This window comes from Struthio camelus, chromosome 20 (assembly GCF_040807025.1).
Source record: "Struthio camelus isolate bStrCam1 chromosome 20, bStrCam1.hap1, whole genome shotgun sequence".
Taxonomy (NCBI): Eukaryota; Metazoa; Chordata; class Aves; order Struthioniformes; family Struthionidae; genus Struthio; species Struthio camelus.
In genome coordinates this window covers 7,273,187-7,288,640 of record NC_090961.1, presented here as the reverse complement: position 1 = coordinate 7,288,640, position 15,454 = coordinate 7,273,187, and the positions used below count along the sequence as shown (strand labels likewise).

At 42.8% G+C, this 15,454-nt stretch overlaps 1 protein-coding gene across 1 annotated transcript; it reads left to right on the top strand.

The window, feature by feature from the left end:
* The first annotated feature begins 5,140 nt into the window (after positions 1-5,140).
* Positions 5,141-13,390, top strand: SET (SET nuclear proto-oncogene). The gene is made up of 8 exons (XM_068914523.1): positions 5,141-5,708; positions 7,182-7,239; positions 8,305-8,447; positions 9,125-9,228; positions 9,402-9,515; positions 11,088-11,258; positions 11,359-11,505; positions 12,489-13,390. Exons 1-8 carry the CDS (start codon positions 5,636-5,638, stop codon positions 12,510-12,512), a joined length of 834 nt encoding a protein of 277 aa, XP_068770624.1. The 5' UTR covers positions 5,141-5,635; the 3' UTR covers positions 12,513-13,390.
* Positions 13,391-15,454: the final 2,064 nt, after the last annotated feature.

Below are 15,454 nucleotides of genomic sequence, written 5' to 3'. Positions count from 1 at the left end.
CTGGAAGTGGTGGTAACACATTTGGGCACATTTGATATTTAAAGATTTTTTTCCTTCTAAAAACTGCAGTTTAATACTGCTGGATTAATAACAGCATCTATGTATGGGTCTGATGGCACAGTCAATCAATAGTTACAGATGCAGGGCTTCATCTGAGCCAAGAAACAGGACAACATAAATGTTTGAGTTATAAAAGCTGAATGAAAGTCAAGAAGGCGGAGAACCTCTCCGACCAAATGACTCTTTGGGCAGGGACTCTTAATTTCACAATACAGAGTATAACTTAATAGTGAATTTTCCAATAAACAACTTTACCTTCTATTCTGGAAGATACGGATCAGTTCCCTGCACTATTCACAACTGTACACCATTGTCACAGCAGTGCAGATGGCTTATGTGAAAAATGAGTAAACCACTCATCAGTACCTTCGTATCCTAAAAGCTTTTATCTCAGTGTCTCGGGTTTAATTGACTTTGAATTTCATTCAGTAATTTTTTAATATTTTGACTGCCTCTTTATGTCTCAAGCATCTGGGCACAATGAGAACAAGTGTTAACATGACCATCTAGCTCTCCACAGATCATAGGCAAGTGCTCTGCTAAGTTAAAAATGTTGGTATAGGAAGAATAAAAATCAGTTTTAGTTAACTGTCTAATGAGAACGTTAAAAAAAAAATTCAAAGAGAATCATGGGATTTATTAACGATATGATATTAGTCACTCCCTGTTGTCTGTGTTACTGAATCACCATGCTGCTTGAAAGGCAGTTATCAACCCAGAAATATTTTCATCCAAGGGTTTAGATTGCAACAACTGTGAGGACACGTGGAAGATTCTTCAGTCATTATCTAACCATTCAGTCCCCGTGTGAGTGCCTGACTGGGAAGGTCTGTGACTAGTGGAGATGAATAAACAGTTGGAGGGGAGGTATTTGCCTGTTTAATATTTGTGCCAAACTGTCTTTCCAGGGTCACGGAGACTCGGCAGTTCCTGGGGACTGTCAAACTGATTACTCGCAGCAAACCAGCCGGAGCGTCTCTGCCTGCTGCTCAGAGTAAGCACTGATATGCCAGTCAGACTTTTCTATCAAGTATATCCTTATGTGTTCTTGAGCTGTTTTGCGGCCTTCACCTCACTGGAGTACTAAGTAATTTTAAAGCTTTCATACACTTTAAAAAAACCAAAAACAAAAACACCACCACCACCCACCACCTTTTGTCTTGCATTCAAAGGGGGAGGAATCTTTGTTCCTAGTATATCGCCTGAGCCTAGAAGTTCTTTGTGGAGGACTAGGCCCCTAGCATAAATGTATAATTCTTAAGCAGTTGTTTGCATTTCAGCAGCAGGTAAAATGATCCTTGTTTTATATTTTTCTACAATAATTTCTGGAAAGGCTGCGAGATCTTGGGGATGGAAGGCTCTATAAAAATGTAAGTTGCTATTAATTATATTGACTTGCATGACTTTACATGTGGCTATTTTGCATGGCAAATATTTAGAAGGAAATTTACTCCTTTCTTCACACATCGTTATATTGTATTTGAGAGGATTTAGCACATTTTCCTATTTCACTGGCCAAATCAGAGGTCTGTGTTTAAAATTCACAGCTGACTTGACATTCCAGAAGCTAAGCATGATTATGAGTTATGTCTCTGTCTTCTAGCAGCACACCTAGCTAAGGAAAGAAATACCGTGAGAGTTCAGCTTTTAGATTAAGGAGCAAATCTGAGATAGCCTTTATGAAAAGGCTTTGTTTTTTCCATTCTTGAGAACGTGTACGATTTTATCTTATTTTGAATCAATTAGAGCAGGATGGTAGTTTCCTTGTCCTGGCAAAAATTCAGTACAGTGACTATATTCTTATTCTATAAGTCCCCCTGAAATTTCAGCTGGAGAACCTCTTTCTCTACTTCCTATCTTTAACTGAAAAATAAGATTGCTGTTCCATGTCATGTTCCACATATCAGCAACAAGTAAAGTGACTTCTGCAAATACATTTCCCTAATTTGGAATCCTTCAGAATCAAAATAATTGTATACATTTAAGATATTCCTGCGACACTCTACGTGAATTCTAGAGCCATTAATCTTGATCAACTGCCCCCCCAAAACCCCAGATACCTATAAAGGAAAAGAGAAACAGATTCTCTTCACTTGTCCGACAAAGTCACTGCCATCCTCATGGCTGCAAAGCTCTAACTCCCTTACTTGTAAACACTGGAGTACTCTTGCACTGAGTTTGAAAGATACCAGATACAATTTATTTTTGCAGCTTTAACCATTACATCAGCACATCCCCTAGATCATAGGAGTGGAGCTGTACATTCTAACCCCTCGACAGTTATGTAAGGACTGAAACTGCCTTAGAGGTCAGTTGCAGGTAATGAAAAATATCGGAAAGCAGTGAAAGGAGGTGACTGAATATTTGTATCGATTAAAGTATTTATAGCTTTAGTAGTTATTTTTTTTTATAGCATCAGGGATATTAAACACATAATTGCATATTAAGTCTAAGTGCCATGTGTTGTTTCTGGGAAAAGCTTGGTAAAACAGCAGATAACTCATGTAACGCGAAGGCTTTATAGTACCTAGATGCCATTTTTCTTTCTTTTTCTAATAAAACTACATGGATTTTCCAGATACCTAAACAGAAGAACGGTTTCAGACTGAGCTGAGAGTTGTGCTGCTACTTGCTTCCTCACGAATATTTGAGTCATGTTCCTCCTGAGCGTACGTGTTAACAATGCAGCAAGAACAAACAGTAAATCAATTCAGCTGCAAAAGCTGCTGTGTGCTCTGCTCATATCCTTCCTAGGGCTCGGAAACTATTCTCAGTGGCTTAGTTCTACTTCTTTATAGAGATATAAAGGAAGACACAAAAAGCTACTGACCTGTTCTGGGAAGAGAGTGCAGAAAGGGCATTAATCTGTGAATTGTTGTCAAATTCTTTGAGCCAGATCTCAGGAGCATGCAAGCACCTGTTGTTTTGAGACATTTAATGCAATGTACCCAGAACTTAGACCACAGTTGAACTCTTTAAGTGAGGTTCTCTTTCAAAAAGCAGAAAAGACAGGCTGTTTAAGTAATTTTAACTGGTCAGTTGGAGTAGAAGGACGTATGACTGGAGAAACTGTATTGATGGTAACATAACTTTTCTGACAGGAAGAAAACCGAGGAGGAGTTAGGACAAAAGTTTTATTAGGAAGCTGAAAACAGCACATTACAAATGCTAAATGAAAGCAAGCAAAACAGGAGAGAAAGTAACACAGTGAAAGAACAGTCATTCCTCTTTAAAAAGAAGCAAAAGCTTTGCTTTCTCTTACTGCCATGGAGAGCATGGGTTTGCATTTTCTTTCTCAAATAAATAAAAGTTGACTCCTTTCTAATTAATGCATTCTGTTTTCTCATATAATAGCTAGTTTACGGCAAGATAAACAAATCATTGGGTTGTTTTAAACACTATGGCAGTTAAGGTTCAAGATTCCTTGATTTCAGATACAGCAATAGAACATCCTAATCATATACTTCAGAAATTCCTAGTAATTTATAGAATAAACAAAGGAGTCTAGTAGGGAGCAGGCAGATGCTACTTTGATCACGATATTCCTGCTTGAAATTGGCTTTCAAATATAAGGCCCGTACCTTCAGATATTTGTGGTCCTTCACAGACTGATCTAGAGAATACAATAAATAGTATATTGCAGTTGATAAAAGAGGGGGGGGAAAGACAGATACAACTGCATAATAGAGAGGCTTCCGGGACACCTGAAGGAAGAAAACCACATGAGCTTACCTTTCTTTAAATGTAAAGTTATCCATATTCATCAAGCTTGGGAGATGCAGACAGAACATGAGAGAAGTTTTTCAGTGTGATGAGTTTCAGGGAGGCCTGGAGACAGGTGCTGATAATTTTGCATTTCTAACATTGCAGTGCTTTGCTTACCTTTTGCATCCAGCAGTTAACAGAGCTCATTGCAGAAATTACTGCTGCAGGTGAAAGCACAAAGAACTGACGGATGGCAGTTCCCCACTCCTGCTATTTGCATGGGGAAGCACAATATGAATTGCGGACATGCTGCAGCAGTGGTGGGTGGCAACGGAAGCAAAGACATAGCCGGTGGGAAGTGACAGCTGGGAAGACAAAAGGAAAAGCAATTGGGATTTGGAAGCAAGCACCAACTGGGTTTTTTAAGGCAGAAACAACAGGTGGGAGTAGGAATTAGAAAACTAGAGTAAGACGGCTGAGGAGGCAGGGAACTAATCCAGGCCTTATTGAATAGCGTACTGAAAGGGCAACTTGAAGAGGCGGCAAGGAGAGGAAACAGAAGAAGGAGAAAGAATATAGTCCGACTGGAAAGCTAACCACAAAAGGCAAGTTCCTACTTTGTCAAAGCTGCGCTGGTCTCTTAGCTTTATCATATTCATCTGGGAATGATATGCTGCATTTTTTTGATACAAGAGCGGCTCAGCTGCTACTTTGAGTGCAAAACAGACCTAACTCTAACTATGAAGCTGCAATGAGCTCTTCCACGACAGGTGGACAGGAAAGAGGCAAAAAGGGTTATTTTAAGTCTGCTAGCTCTTGGTGTAGTGGCAGGTGTGCTGGCAGGCGGCTGGGCTCAATGACCTTCTGGCGTTGCGTTCCCACACTGACCGAGTGGGCTGGCTGTGACTGACGGGGCCCCCGTGCCCTTAAAACGTAGCCGTAACATCTGAAGTTATCACCTTGGGTCGTGTTCCGGCTCCAAGAGGCAGCGCTCGCCTTTCCGCACCGCAAGGAGATGGGGGCCGGGGTGGCGGGCGGCGCTCACCTCACGCACCCTCTCCGGGAGCTGTTGGCGCTGCCTCCGGAGCGACCGGCTCTTCCCCCTTCCCGCCCCACTCTGCGCCGGGGGGAGAGGAGGGGGGGAAACCTTAGCGCCGCCGCGCGCCCACTCGCGCGAGGTAACGGCCGCGGCGCGCGCACGCATGCGCGCCCTCCTGCCCTCCCCCCCCCCACATGCACACCTGCGCGCGCCGCCGCCCTACTCTCTTCGGCCCCCTCCCCGCCCGCCTCTCGCGCCGTCCTCTGTGAGCGCTAGGTGCGGCCAATGGGCGGCCGGCGTGGGGTGGTCGGCGGGGGCGGGGCGGCCGACGGGGGCGGGGCCGGCCCGAGGCCGCTCTGCGGCTGCGCGCGGGCCGCCCGCGGCGGGGAGGCGGCGTCCGCGCGTACGTCTTCCACCTCCCGCTCCCCAGCGCTCGGGGTTGGGGGGGGCCTGGTGCGCCTGCGCGGTGCGGCCGCCCCCCCTCCGTGCCCCGGAGGGGGGGTTGCTGCGCATGCGCGCCGCGCTGCCCGCCCCTCGCCAGCAGCAGCAGCAGGAGGAGGAGGAGGAGGAGGAGGCGGCGGTGGCGGCGGCGGTGATTCTGGCTGTGGAGAGCGTGAGGCAGTGCGAGCGCCGCTGCCGCCCCTGTGATCCGGGAGCCCCAGGTCCGGGCGGAGGAGGCGGGAGCGCCCCGGCGGCGGAGGGAGCCTGAGCGGTGGCGGCAGCAGCGGCAGCAGCAGGAGCAGCAGGAGGAGTCTGTGCCCGGGCCCCCCCCCCCTCCGCTCAGTCCCGTTACAGCCCCCTCCCTCCGCGCTCCGCTCCGCAGCCACCAACATGTCGGCGCCGGCGGCCAAAGTCAGTAAGAAGGAGCTGAACTCCAACCACGATGGGGCCGACGAGACCTCAGGTGAGGCCGCGCCGGGGGCGGGAAGGGAATGGCAGCAGCCGCCGCGGCCTCCGCCTCGTACCGCGCCGCACCGACCGCCATTTTCCCCAGCCACACGGGCCGCGGCCGGGCCGGAGGCGGGAAGAGCGCGGGGTCGGCCGGGCGGATGTGCAGGCCCCAGCAGCAGCAGGAGGAGGCCATGTTAGCGCCCTTTTGTCTCCGCTCCCCGGCCCGGCCTCCTTCCCCACGGGCGCAGGCGGGGCCGGGCGGGGGGCGCTGCGGCCTTGGCGGAGCAGCGGGACCCCCCCCGCCCCCCTCCCGGAGCAGCATCCGCGGAGCCTCATTGTGCTCCGCCGCCGCCATGATGCTTTGCCGCCTCCTGGTCTCGGCGCCGCCGCGGCCGCGTGGTGCTGCCCCGCCGCGCGGGGATGGAGCGGCGCCGGCTCCGCCGCCGGGGCCTGCCAGCCCGGCGAGCCACGCGGTGCCCGGGCGGCGCGGCGATGGAGCCGCCCGCTGCTCCCCACGTGCTATCGCGGCCGCCCCGGGTTTCGAAAGGTCGCCGCTCCGGCGCCGCGCCGCGGGTTTCCTCCCGGCCGCCGCCGGGGGAAGGGCACGGTGCTCTCCTTCCTCCTCCCGTAAAGTCCGCCGTCGCGCCCCGCGCCGCTGCGCCCGCTCGCACACGTGCTTGCTGCACCTGGCCGCCCCCGCGGAGCGGGAGGGGGCCGTGCGGCCGGGGGGCGGCCCGGCTGAGGGACCCCGCGGGGAGAGGGAGAGCTGTCCCCTAGCGCGGGGCTGAGCCGTGCGGGAAACTTACCGGGGGAGCAGTGAGTGTGCTGCACTGCTCCAGCTACTTTCCGCTGCCGTTCATTCATCTTCCAGCGCGATAGGTATACAGCCCCTCTTTAATCGAGACTTTTGCCAAACTTTGCCGAGGGGACGTTCTGGTTAGAAAATAGCTACTAAAGGGTGATTTTTGGAGTGTTTTTTTGGGTTTTTTTTTTTTTTTTACTTAAAACTATCCTTTTGAACGTGCCTTTTGGTTTCAGAAGGTGGTATGTTCCCAGTTATGATATTTGCATTGATATTTCTGTCCTCACTAAATTATTTAGTACTGGCACGTTCCTTCAAACGTGTTGGACTTAGGAAGTATGATTTACACCTTTTTCATGAAATTATTATTAATCTATTGTCGTACACTTAAGCTGACTCGTAAATCCACGTAGAGGAATGTGAGTTGAGAATTTTTGTGGCATTCCCAACTGAGTTTGGTTTCAGCAGACTTTTCAGCACTGAAGTTATAGCTCACGCTGGAAGCAGCTGAAGCTTGGTGGGGCCTAGTAACCGTTATGAAATCCAATAGAAACATATGCCCAATGGAAACACATGCATACTTCGAAAGTAGATCTCTAGGAAATATATTACGGAGAAACTCTCCGAGTGATTTGTTTGACCCCAGAGTCAAGGGATTTTGATGCGTTTTTCGTTCTCTTTCAGAAAAAGAGCAACAGGAAGCAATTGAACACATTGATGAAGTACAGAATGAAATAGACAGGTAAACATTAAGAAACTTTCAAAGTGTTTTAGCAAAAGTTAAAATGTCATTTTTAAAAATAAAAATGTTTAGTAAAGTAAATATCTCTCAGTAGTAGATCTCACTCTTCAAACTCCCTCAAGATGTACTTATGTTTTGACCTGGTTAGATATAAAGAGCATTTGTGTATGACTAAAATTTTGAAGCGGTATCCTGGTTTCTTGTTTAACTCTGTATAATTTAAAGATGTAGAACTTGATTTCAAAGTCATAAAGTCACTGTGACAGTTTAGATGATAGAGATTTGCTTCTTATTGCTTAAAGTTAACACATATGCCATTTTACAAAAGTATGTTAACCTTTGTGAGCAGAACTGAAGATTTGCCTTAAAAGTTAGCTTCTCTTATAGATATTTTTACTATACATCCAGGTGCTTGTAAAATAATATGTAGAAAATATCACTGAGATATTGGTTCCATATCTCAAAACTCTGTGGATTCTCTGTCAGTATTTTGCTGGATCTTATTTCTATGCACAGTGTCCAACAGCAACTGCAAGTGAGTATTGGGTCTCTGACCATGTGAAGCAGCTGAAGTATTAGAGCTCTGCCTTTTTGGAAAACTAGTTACAAGTTATGTCTTAAGATTCTACTTGTGTGGGATACAAACTTTCTTTGCTTTAGCCATGTTTGCCGGACCAAAAATTATAGAGATCAAGTGATGGTGTTATATGCTAGCCTTCTACAAGTGTTTTGCAAAGAAAAAGTTTAAGAGCTAAACTACTGCTTTGCTTCACGCTAAGGGTCCAATCCTTTATGTCGTGCTGCAAAACATACTTTGTATTAAGAATGCTTCATTGAAATCGATGAGACGGTTTCTAGTAGTATGTTTTTACTTTTTTTTTTTTTTTTTTTAATACTGATTACAGGTTTGGGCCTCAGATATTTGACATCCCTCATTTGTCGAGCAAGGCTGGCTAATTTAATTGTATCGTCGGTAGTTAGCTGAAAACTGAATGGATTTATCTCCTTTAAATTCCAGTTCTCTCTCCTGTGGCGCTGTGGCTAACGTGTCTCTCTCTATTACAGACTGAATGAACAAGCCAGTGAGGAAATTTTGAAAGTAGAACAGAAATACAACAAACTCCGCCAACCATTCTTCCAGAAGAGGTCAGAATTGATCGCCAAAATCCCGAATTTCTGGGTAACAACATTTGTCAACCACCCACAAGGTATGTTCTCAATAGCCTTCATTTTTTTTCCTCTGTAAATTTTACTTCAGCGTTTCCTTGCTTGTGAACCTTTTGCAGCTCTGACAGTCTTTAGAGTTGTCATTCAGCATACGTTGAAATAGGAGCCTGCTTCGTATGCAGACGCTTCCTTCTTGTCCTAGAGTTTATTTCTGTAAGCTTTATACCTCTTGCGTTTGTTGAAAAGAACATCTTGATCACTAGAATCCTATGGTAGTTGTTTTCCTCCCATATTTTAGATAACATGTTTCCCGCTTTTCTCTTTTAATTGACCCTTTTAAAAAATCGGTATTTTTTTTTTCTTTTATTGGAAGTGAGCCCCTTAGTCAGGACTAGTGATGAATTGTTTCTGAGGGGACAAAAACAAGCCTGCAGACTGCTTGGATTGGGCAGACCAAGTTCCAAGCATAGATATATTCAGAAGCGCTTGCTGCTTTTTGTATGTTGTACTACAGCAAGCAAACATAATCTTATCACTTCAGCAAAATCATAGACATGCCAGTGGTCTCTTGGTTGTTGCCTCTAAAAAAGGGCTAGAACAAGTTGGCTCGGGCAAGTATGTGGTTTTTCAAATCTTGCTTAGAGTGAACTTCTCATAGTTCATCTGTGGGACACAAATTTCATAGCTTTGTTAATGTGAGATTATGATTCTGTTTTAGTATCTGCACTGCTGGGGGAAGAAGATGAGGAGGCACTGCATTATTTGACCAGAGTTGAGGTGACAGAATTTGAAGATATCAAATCAGGTTACAGAATAGATTTTGTAAGTATGTTAACTATTTCTTCACTTGCAGTTTTTGCTTTCTTGAACATAATTGTGTATTAGGCTGTAGTTTGCAATATGATCTCTTTAGTTAATCTATGTAATATCTGTTTTGACTTGGCATGCGTGTGTTTTTGATATGTGGTTCCAACTCTTTGCTTTCAACTCTGCAGTATTTTGATGAGAACCCATACTTTGAAAATAAAGTTCTCTCCAAAGAGTTTCACCTGAATGAAAGTGGAGACCCATCTTCAAAATCAACTGAGATCAAATGGAAATCTGGGAAGGTATGTATCTGTGCTTTTGGGAGAGAGAATTGCTGCTCTACTCAATACAGCCATTTTCACTGTTATGCTCATTTACTAGCACTGTTATGCTCATTTACTGAACTGAAATTTAAAAAAGATGCAAGCTACTTTCTTTCCCTTCCCCTCTCCAACTCGTTCCCCGTTTTTCTACATACATAGTTAACACCTACCTTGCAGAGTTTGGAATATACTATTTACATGGAGATCTGTAGTGAATTCTCTTGGTTAGTCTAGCACCATCAGTGAAAGTACAAGTAGAACCAGAGGGAGAGATTAACAATTACATTAGCTTGTCTCTCTTTGGAAGTAATGTAGATGGTGGGTGGTAGTGTTTCCTTAAGACAATTGTTAAATGAGGAATTCTTAGGGTAGCAGGGTTTGGGGGCAGAGGTCAGGGCGTGGTGTGTAGGTTGTGGTGGTTGTTTTTTTTTATTATTTTTTCCTCCTTCCAGATACCACATCTTTGGACAAATTGCAACCACTAGATAATGTGGGCATATCTTTTCATTGGAATGCTATCTAGATAAATTAAATGTTCTGTAGTTAGATTCCGTAATAGTTGGGAGCACTTTCATGTCATTCTGAAGGTTTTGAAAGGAGTACTTAAAAGTAGAACTGAGGGTTGCAGTTAAATTGCGGCTTGTTTTGATACCCTCAGACCAAGAAGAAAAGTTCATCTTTTTTCGTTGAGAGCTAGAACTCTTCCAGAATTTGCAGTCCAGTACACCCTAACTGAATGATCTTTACAACATACAGCAGAATTCATGCAAATTCTGGTATTGTTCTTCATTAAACAACGTGAGCTTACAAATGTTAAGAATCTATGAAGAAAACAAATATTAGAAGTTTGGAATTACCATATGATCAAAGAAAGCATGGATTTAAATAGTGGCTAGACGTCATCTTTTCGGATTTAAGGGAACAGATTGTTGCTAAACTTCTGGGGTGAAACGGTAGGTGACAGGACTCGCTGTATGTTCTTGTGACCAGACGTGTTAGTGGTTGGTGTGGTGTTTTGTGCTTACTGCAAAGAACGGCCTGAAATTTTCAAAGGAGAATATCTTAGGATAAGAAGGAAGTTCTTTATCCAACTATTGAGTTAGAGGAAGACAGAGCTTAGATGCCTGGAGTTCGAGAGTTTTTTAAAATGTGTGTATGTAGTAGTTGAGCATTTAGACTTTGAGAAGTCTTAATTAATCTCTTGTCACACTTGTGCTTCCCTACGATGGGGAAGCGTAAGTACAACCCAAGGTCCTGTTGAGTTTTCATATTTCAGTGCAGACCATTAAAGGAAACAGAGGTGTTTTTACTGTTGTTGGGTCCTGCTCATGAGAAATGCAGTTAGGCCACATGGCTGAGTGGTGTCTTTTGCTGCGAGTCCTTTGGGTCCCAAATGTTTCCTAAACATTTTTCCCTGAAGAAGGGAGTAAATGACTTCTTGTGGTTGTGTTTAGCTAACTATCTATGTTTCTAAATGGTGCTTGTTTGGCCATTCTAAAATGGCCATGTAGAGAGCATTTTTTTAGGGAATTTCTTTAATTTTCTTTCCAGGATCTGACAAAGCGTTCAAGCCAGACACAGAACAAAGCCAGTAGGAAGAGGCAGCATGAAGAGCCAGAAAGTTTCTTTACCTGGTTCACTGACCACTCTGATGCAGGGGCTGATGAACTAGGAGAAGTCATCAAGGATGACATCTGGCCAAATCCGTTACAGTACTACTTGGTAACTACAGTACTGAGCTGTTTATCTGTAGTCATGATAGCACTGTGCAAGTAAAAGTGAATTTGATCACTGTAGTTCATGTTGCATATGTGTCTTTAAGGTTCCTGATATGGATGATGAAGAAGGGGAAGGAGAGGAGGACGATGATGATGATGAAGAGGAAGAAGGATTGGAGGATATTGATGAAGAAGGCGATGAAGATGAGGGGGAGGAAGATGAAGATGATGATGAGGGAGAAGAAGGAGAGGTGAGCTCTCTTATCTCTAATTCCTTCTGTTTCTCTGGTCTTTGAGAAGTGAATAGGTTTATAAGAGGAACCTTCTTTTAAGAACAGCGAGTAATTGTTACAAAGGTAAAATAGTTCTCTTCGTTCTCTACAATTGCTCGTAAAGCTTCTTGAGAGGTGAAGCAGAACTGTTACTGCCTTAACTTCCAGTGTAGTGAGAAGCATGTTTGTGCACGTGAGAGCACCAATGAGTAGCTTTAGTAAACTTGGAAGGAAAGTGCTCTAGAAGAATTAGAATATTAGTGTCTGGTCTAGTTTAATGAAATTCTTATTCACTAGTGAACATTCTAGCAAGACTTTACTTCGAAATGGCTTTCATTGATGCATCTGGTTCTGTCATCCTCCCACCTATTAGTTTACTTTGGCTTATTGTCAGCTAGCTATGAAATCTGTCTCTGAGTTCAGGAATTAGAAGTTTCCTTCAGTAGTAAGTTGGATTCCAGAAACAGCATTCAAGATGTTTGTAATACAAAACTTAGAACTTTTGTTCCTGGTAATTGGCCATGGCCTGTCTTAATTTCAGTAGCAAAAATTACTTTTGTTGAGATGTAAGGGATGTTGTAGACACTTTGCATGCAAAATATTGGGCTGCGTTGTGTTACCAAGCATGTTAGCATCTGAAAGATGAAGTAACTTACTCTTCAGAAGAGTTCAAAAGCGGGAGGGGGAGAGTCAAAGAAACCTTTCACTTTTTAGATGTTAAAATTATATGAGCGTTTGTAGCAATTCTAAGTTCATTATTAACTGCCTCCTTTGTATGTACTCACAGCAAGTGTTACTACTCTTTAGTGAAGAGGGAGAGAGATCAACTTTACAGCATCCTATGAGTAATATCATCGGCCTGTAGTCTCTAGGGTAGCAAAACGTTCTGGTTATTGCATTTGAAAGTCAGTTTTATGCAAGTTTATTTATTATACCTTTAATTGTTGCTTATCTTTCAACAGGAGGATGAAGGAGAAGATGACTAATTGAACACTGATGGATTCCAACCCCCCCCCTTTTTACCTTTTTAATTTTTCTCCAGTCCCTGGGAGCAAGTTGCTGTCTTTTTTTTCTTGTGCTCAGTCGCCTTGTTCTCTTGAGGTCTCTTTTTCTCTCCTCTACACCATGGTTCACAATTTATTTTGGGGGAAATACCTTGAGCAGAATACAGTGGAAAAGAATCTACCGGTTTCTGTTTCAAGTTCGTTTTTATCCCTTTCTGTCTCAAAACAAAAACTGTTTATGGAATCAACACACCATGTTCTGTGGGAAAAAAGAAAACCTTCTGCTCCCTTCACTCTGCTGGAAGCTGAAGAGTGCTAGGCCCCTGTGTAGTAGTGCATAGAATCTAGCTTTTTTCCTTCTTTCTCTGTATATTGGGCTCAGAGATTACACTGTGTCTCTATGTGAATATGGACAGTTAGCATTTACCAACATGTATCTGTCTACTTTCTCTTGTTTAAAAAAAAAATAAAAAAAATAAAAAAAAGGGGTTATAGAAGGTCAACAGGGGTGGGTTTCAGATGTTTGGGTGGGTTAAGTGGGCATTTTGACAACATGGCTTCTTCTCCTTTGGCATGTTTAATTGTGATGTTTAACAAACATCCTTGCAGTTTAAGATGACACTTTTAAAATAAAATCTTCTCCTAATGATGACTTTGAGCCCTGCCACTTGATGGAGAATCAGCAGAACCTGTAGGATCTTATTTGGAATTGACATTCTCTATTGTAATTTTGTTCTTGTTTATTTTTAAATTCTTTTTTTTTTTTTTTGTTTCACTGGAAAGGAAAGAAAGATGCTCAGTTTTAAACGTTAAAGTGTACAAGTTGCTTTGTTACAATAAAACTAAATGTGTACACAAAGGGACTGCTTGGTCTTCACTGAAAGAAACAGTTTTAATATCCTATTTTGAGCTTGCTCTTACTTTGCCTTTTTTTTTTTCTGGCATTTGGTCAGTATTTGTATATTGCGAAGCAACATTGCGGTTGCATGGACTGATCATCAGTTTAATTAGTTTCCGTTATTTTAGTACTTGGAAAGTGTTTCATTTGGTAGTTACTACTGCACATTCTGTTTCTCTTGAATTGCCCAGCTCTTTAAGACAGCTATTGGATGAATATGTGTTGTGTGAAGGCAGATGTTTATATTCACATTTTGCAACAAGAAAAATCACTCGATTCTTTTTTAGTAGCAATGTGCAGTACTGTATCTCCAGTAAATGAATGAAAAGGTCATGCAAGCTGAGAATAAAAAGACCAAAGATTTGAGGGTCCCAAGTAAGATTTTTGATGTGTTTTTGTAAGAGTCTTTTCAGTTGGAAATAACTAAATCTTAAAAGCGTAAGCTAATTTTTAGGCTGTTCACAAGAGCAAGATTCTTAGCTAAGCTCACAGGAGTATAAGGAAGTTGCTACTTCACTGCTCTCTTTCCTTGGTAGCAGCATGCGTATATCCTTTATAGAAAAACTACTTTTCCTTTTTAAGAGACAGCATTTGAGTAACTTGAAACAATTTCAGTTAGAAGTTGCTGGTTCTAATACTCCACAAAGAGTAATGAAACTTGTTTAACCGTGCTGTGCATTTGAAAATATTTAAATTGTTTTATCAGCTAATCTCAAATTCAAATAGCTAGTTCTCTTTGGATGTGTAGAGAAGATTGTCTTCTGGGAAGACTTGCTGTTACATTCTGTGCTTCCTTCTTCTTCCCAAAACTCGCTATAGTCAAATACAGCATTTTTTTTAGACACTTAAGAATACACTTTGCAAAATGAGATTAATCTCTAGTTGATGCATGCCCAAATAATACGGGGGAAAGAAGTGTTCTCTATGTGACTGATCCAGTTTGGATGCAATCCAGTTGTCGGAGACAACACAATCTCTGTATGTGATCAATGCAAAATGAGACAACCATCTACTTTTTTCCATCTCGGCGTATGCGTCTGCCCTTGATCTTAACTGCTCTCAAAGTAAAATATTAACTGGTAACAGTTCTTTCTCTGCAGATAGTAAGAAACTAAAACTGTGAAGTCTATACACTTTAAATTCATTTAATTCCTTTTTGGTTTTTTTTTTTTGAAGTCCATTTTCTTTTATGGTAGAGGGTAAATGCACTCTTAGTTGCCTTGATGCCTCATGAATGTCACTTTGTTTATGTAATCCTAATTGATTGTAGTTCTTGAGGGAAAGAAGCTTTTCCTAGTCTTATTTTGATGCTTTAGGAAAAATACTGTGCCATGGTGGTTACAGCCCTTTCTGTCGCTAGCACCAAACCTATAAAAGCTGTTTTGAAAGTAATCAAAGCTTCATGTTCTGTTAAGTTATGAATACCATGAACAAGAAATGAAAAGGCTGGATAATCAAGTGCTACTTTTCAGAGTCTTACACATTCTTTAGGATTGTACAGGGTGATAAATCACCTTTGCTAGTGTACTGATAATGAGTTTCCTGTGAAACTTCTGGGTTTACTCCTTGCAATGGCTAAAGAGGTAAACTTTTTAAACCATATTTGTTATGTGTAGTCTTAATTCTTTTCTAGTAATGGAAAAGAGTAGCGATTAGCACATTTCTTTACAACACTGAAGTAGTATTGCAGGTGGCCATCATGTGCTCTGACTCTTGGCTTAATTTCTAATTTGTCTAAATACACATAACTTTTATATGCATATAAAAGCATTTAAAGGTAGAACGTCACCTTGGGTAAGAATGGGGGGGGGGGGGGTTTCCACTTGTATTAAACATCTATCTCTAGTTAATTTCCCAGTGCTGCTTGAGCTTGCATCCAGTAATCCTGTTGAGTGAAACTTATCACAGGTGGAAGCTTCAATTTCCAGGGCAATGGTTAGAATACAGAAATGGAGGCAGTTTATAATAAACAGTAAGCTATTGTGTTGGGGCTGTACAACTTAAGGCTTAAGGTTATTTTTAAGTT

Excerpts from the sequence above, each read along its gene's own strand:
- SET (XM_068914523.1), top strand. The coding sequence starts at position 5,636 with ATGTCGGCGCCGGCGGCCAAAGTCAGTAAGAAGGAGCTGAACTCCAAC. Across the intron at positions 7,240-8,304 it reads GTACAGAATGAAATAGACAG|ACTGAATGAACAAGCCAGTG; the intron begins GTAAACATTAAG and ends TCTCTATTACAG. Across the intron at positions 9,229-9,401 it reads CAGGTTACAGAATAGATTTT|TATTTTGATGAGAACCCATA; the intron begins GTAAGTATGTTA and ends TCAACTCTGCAG.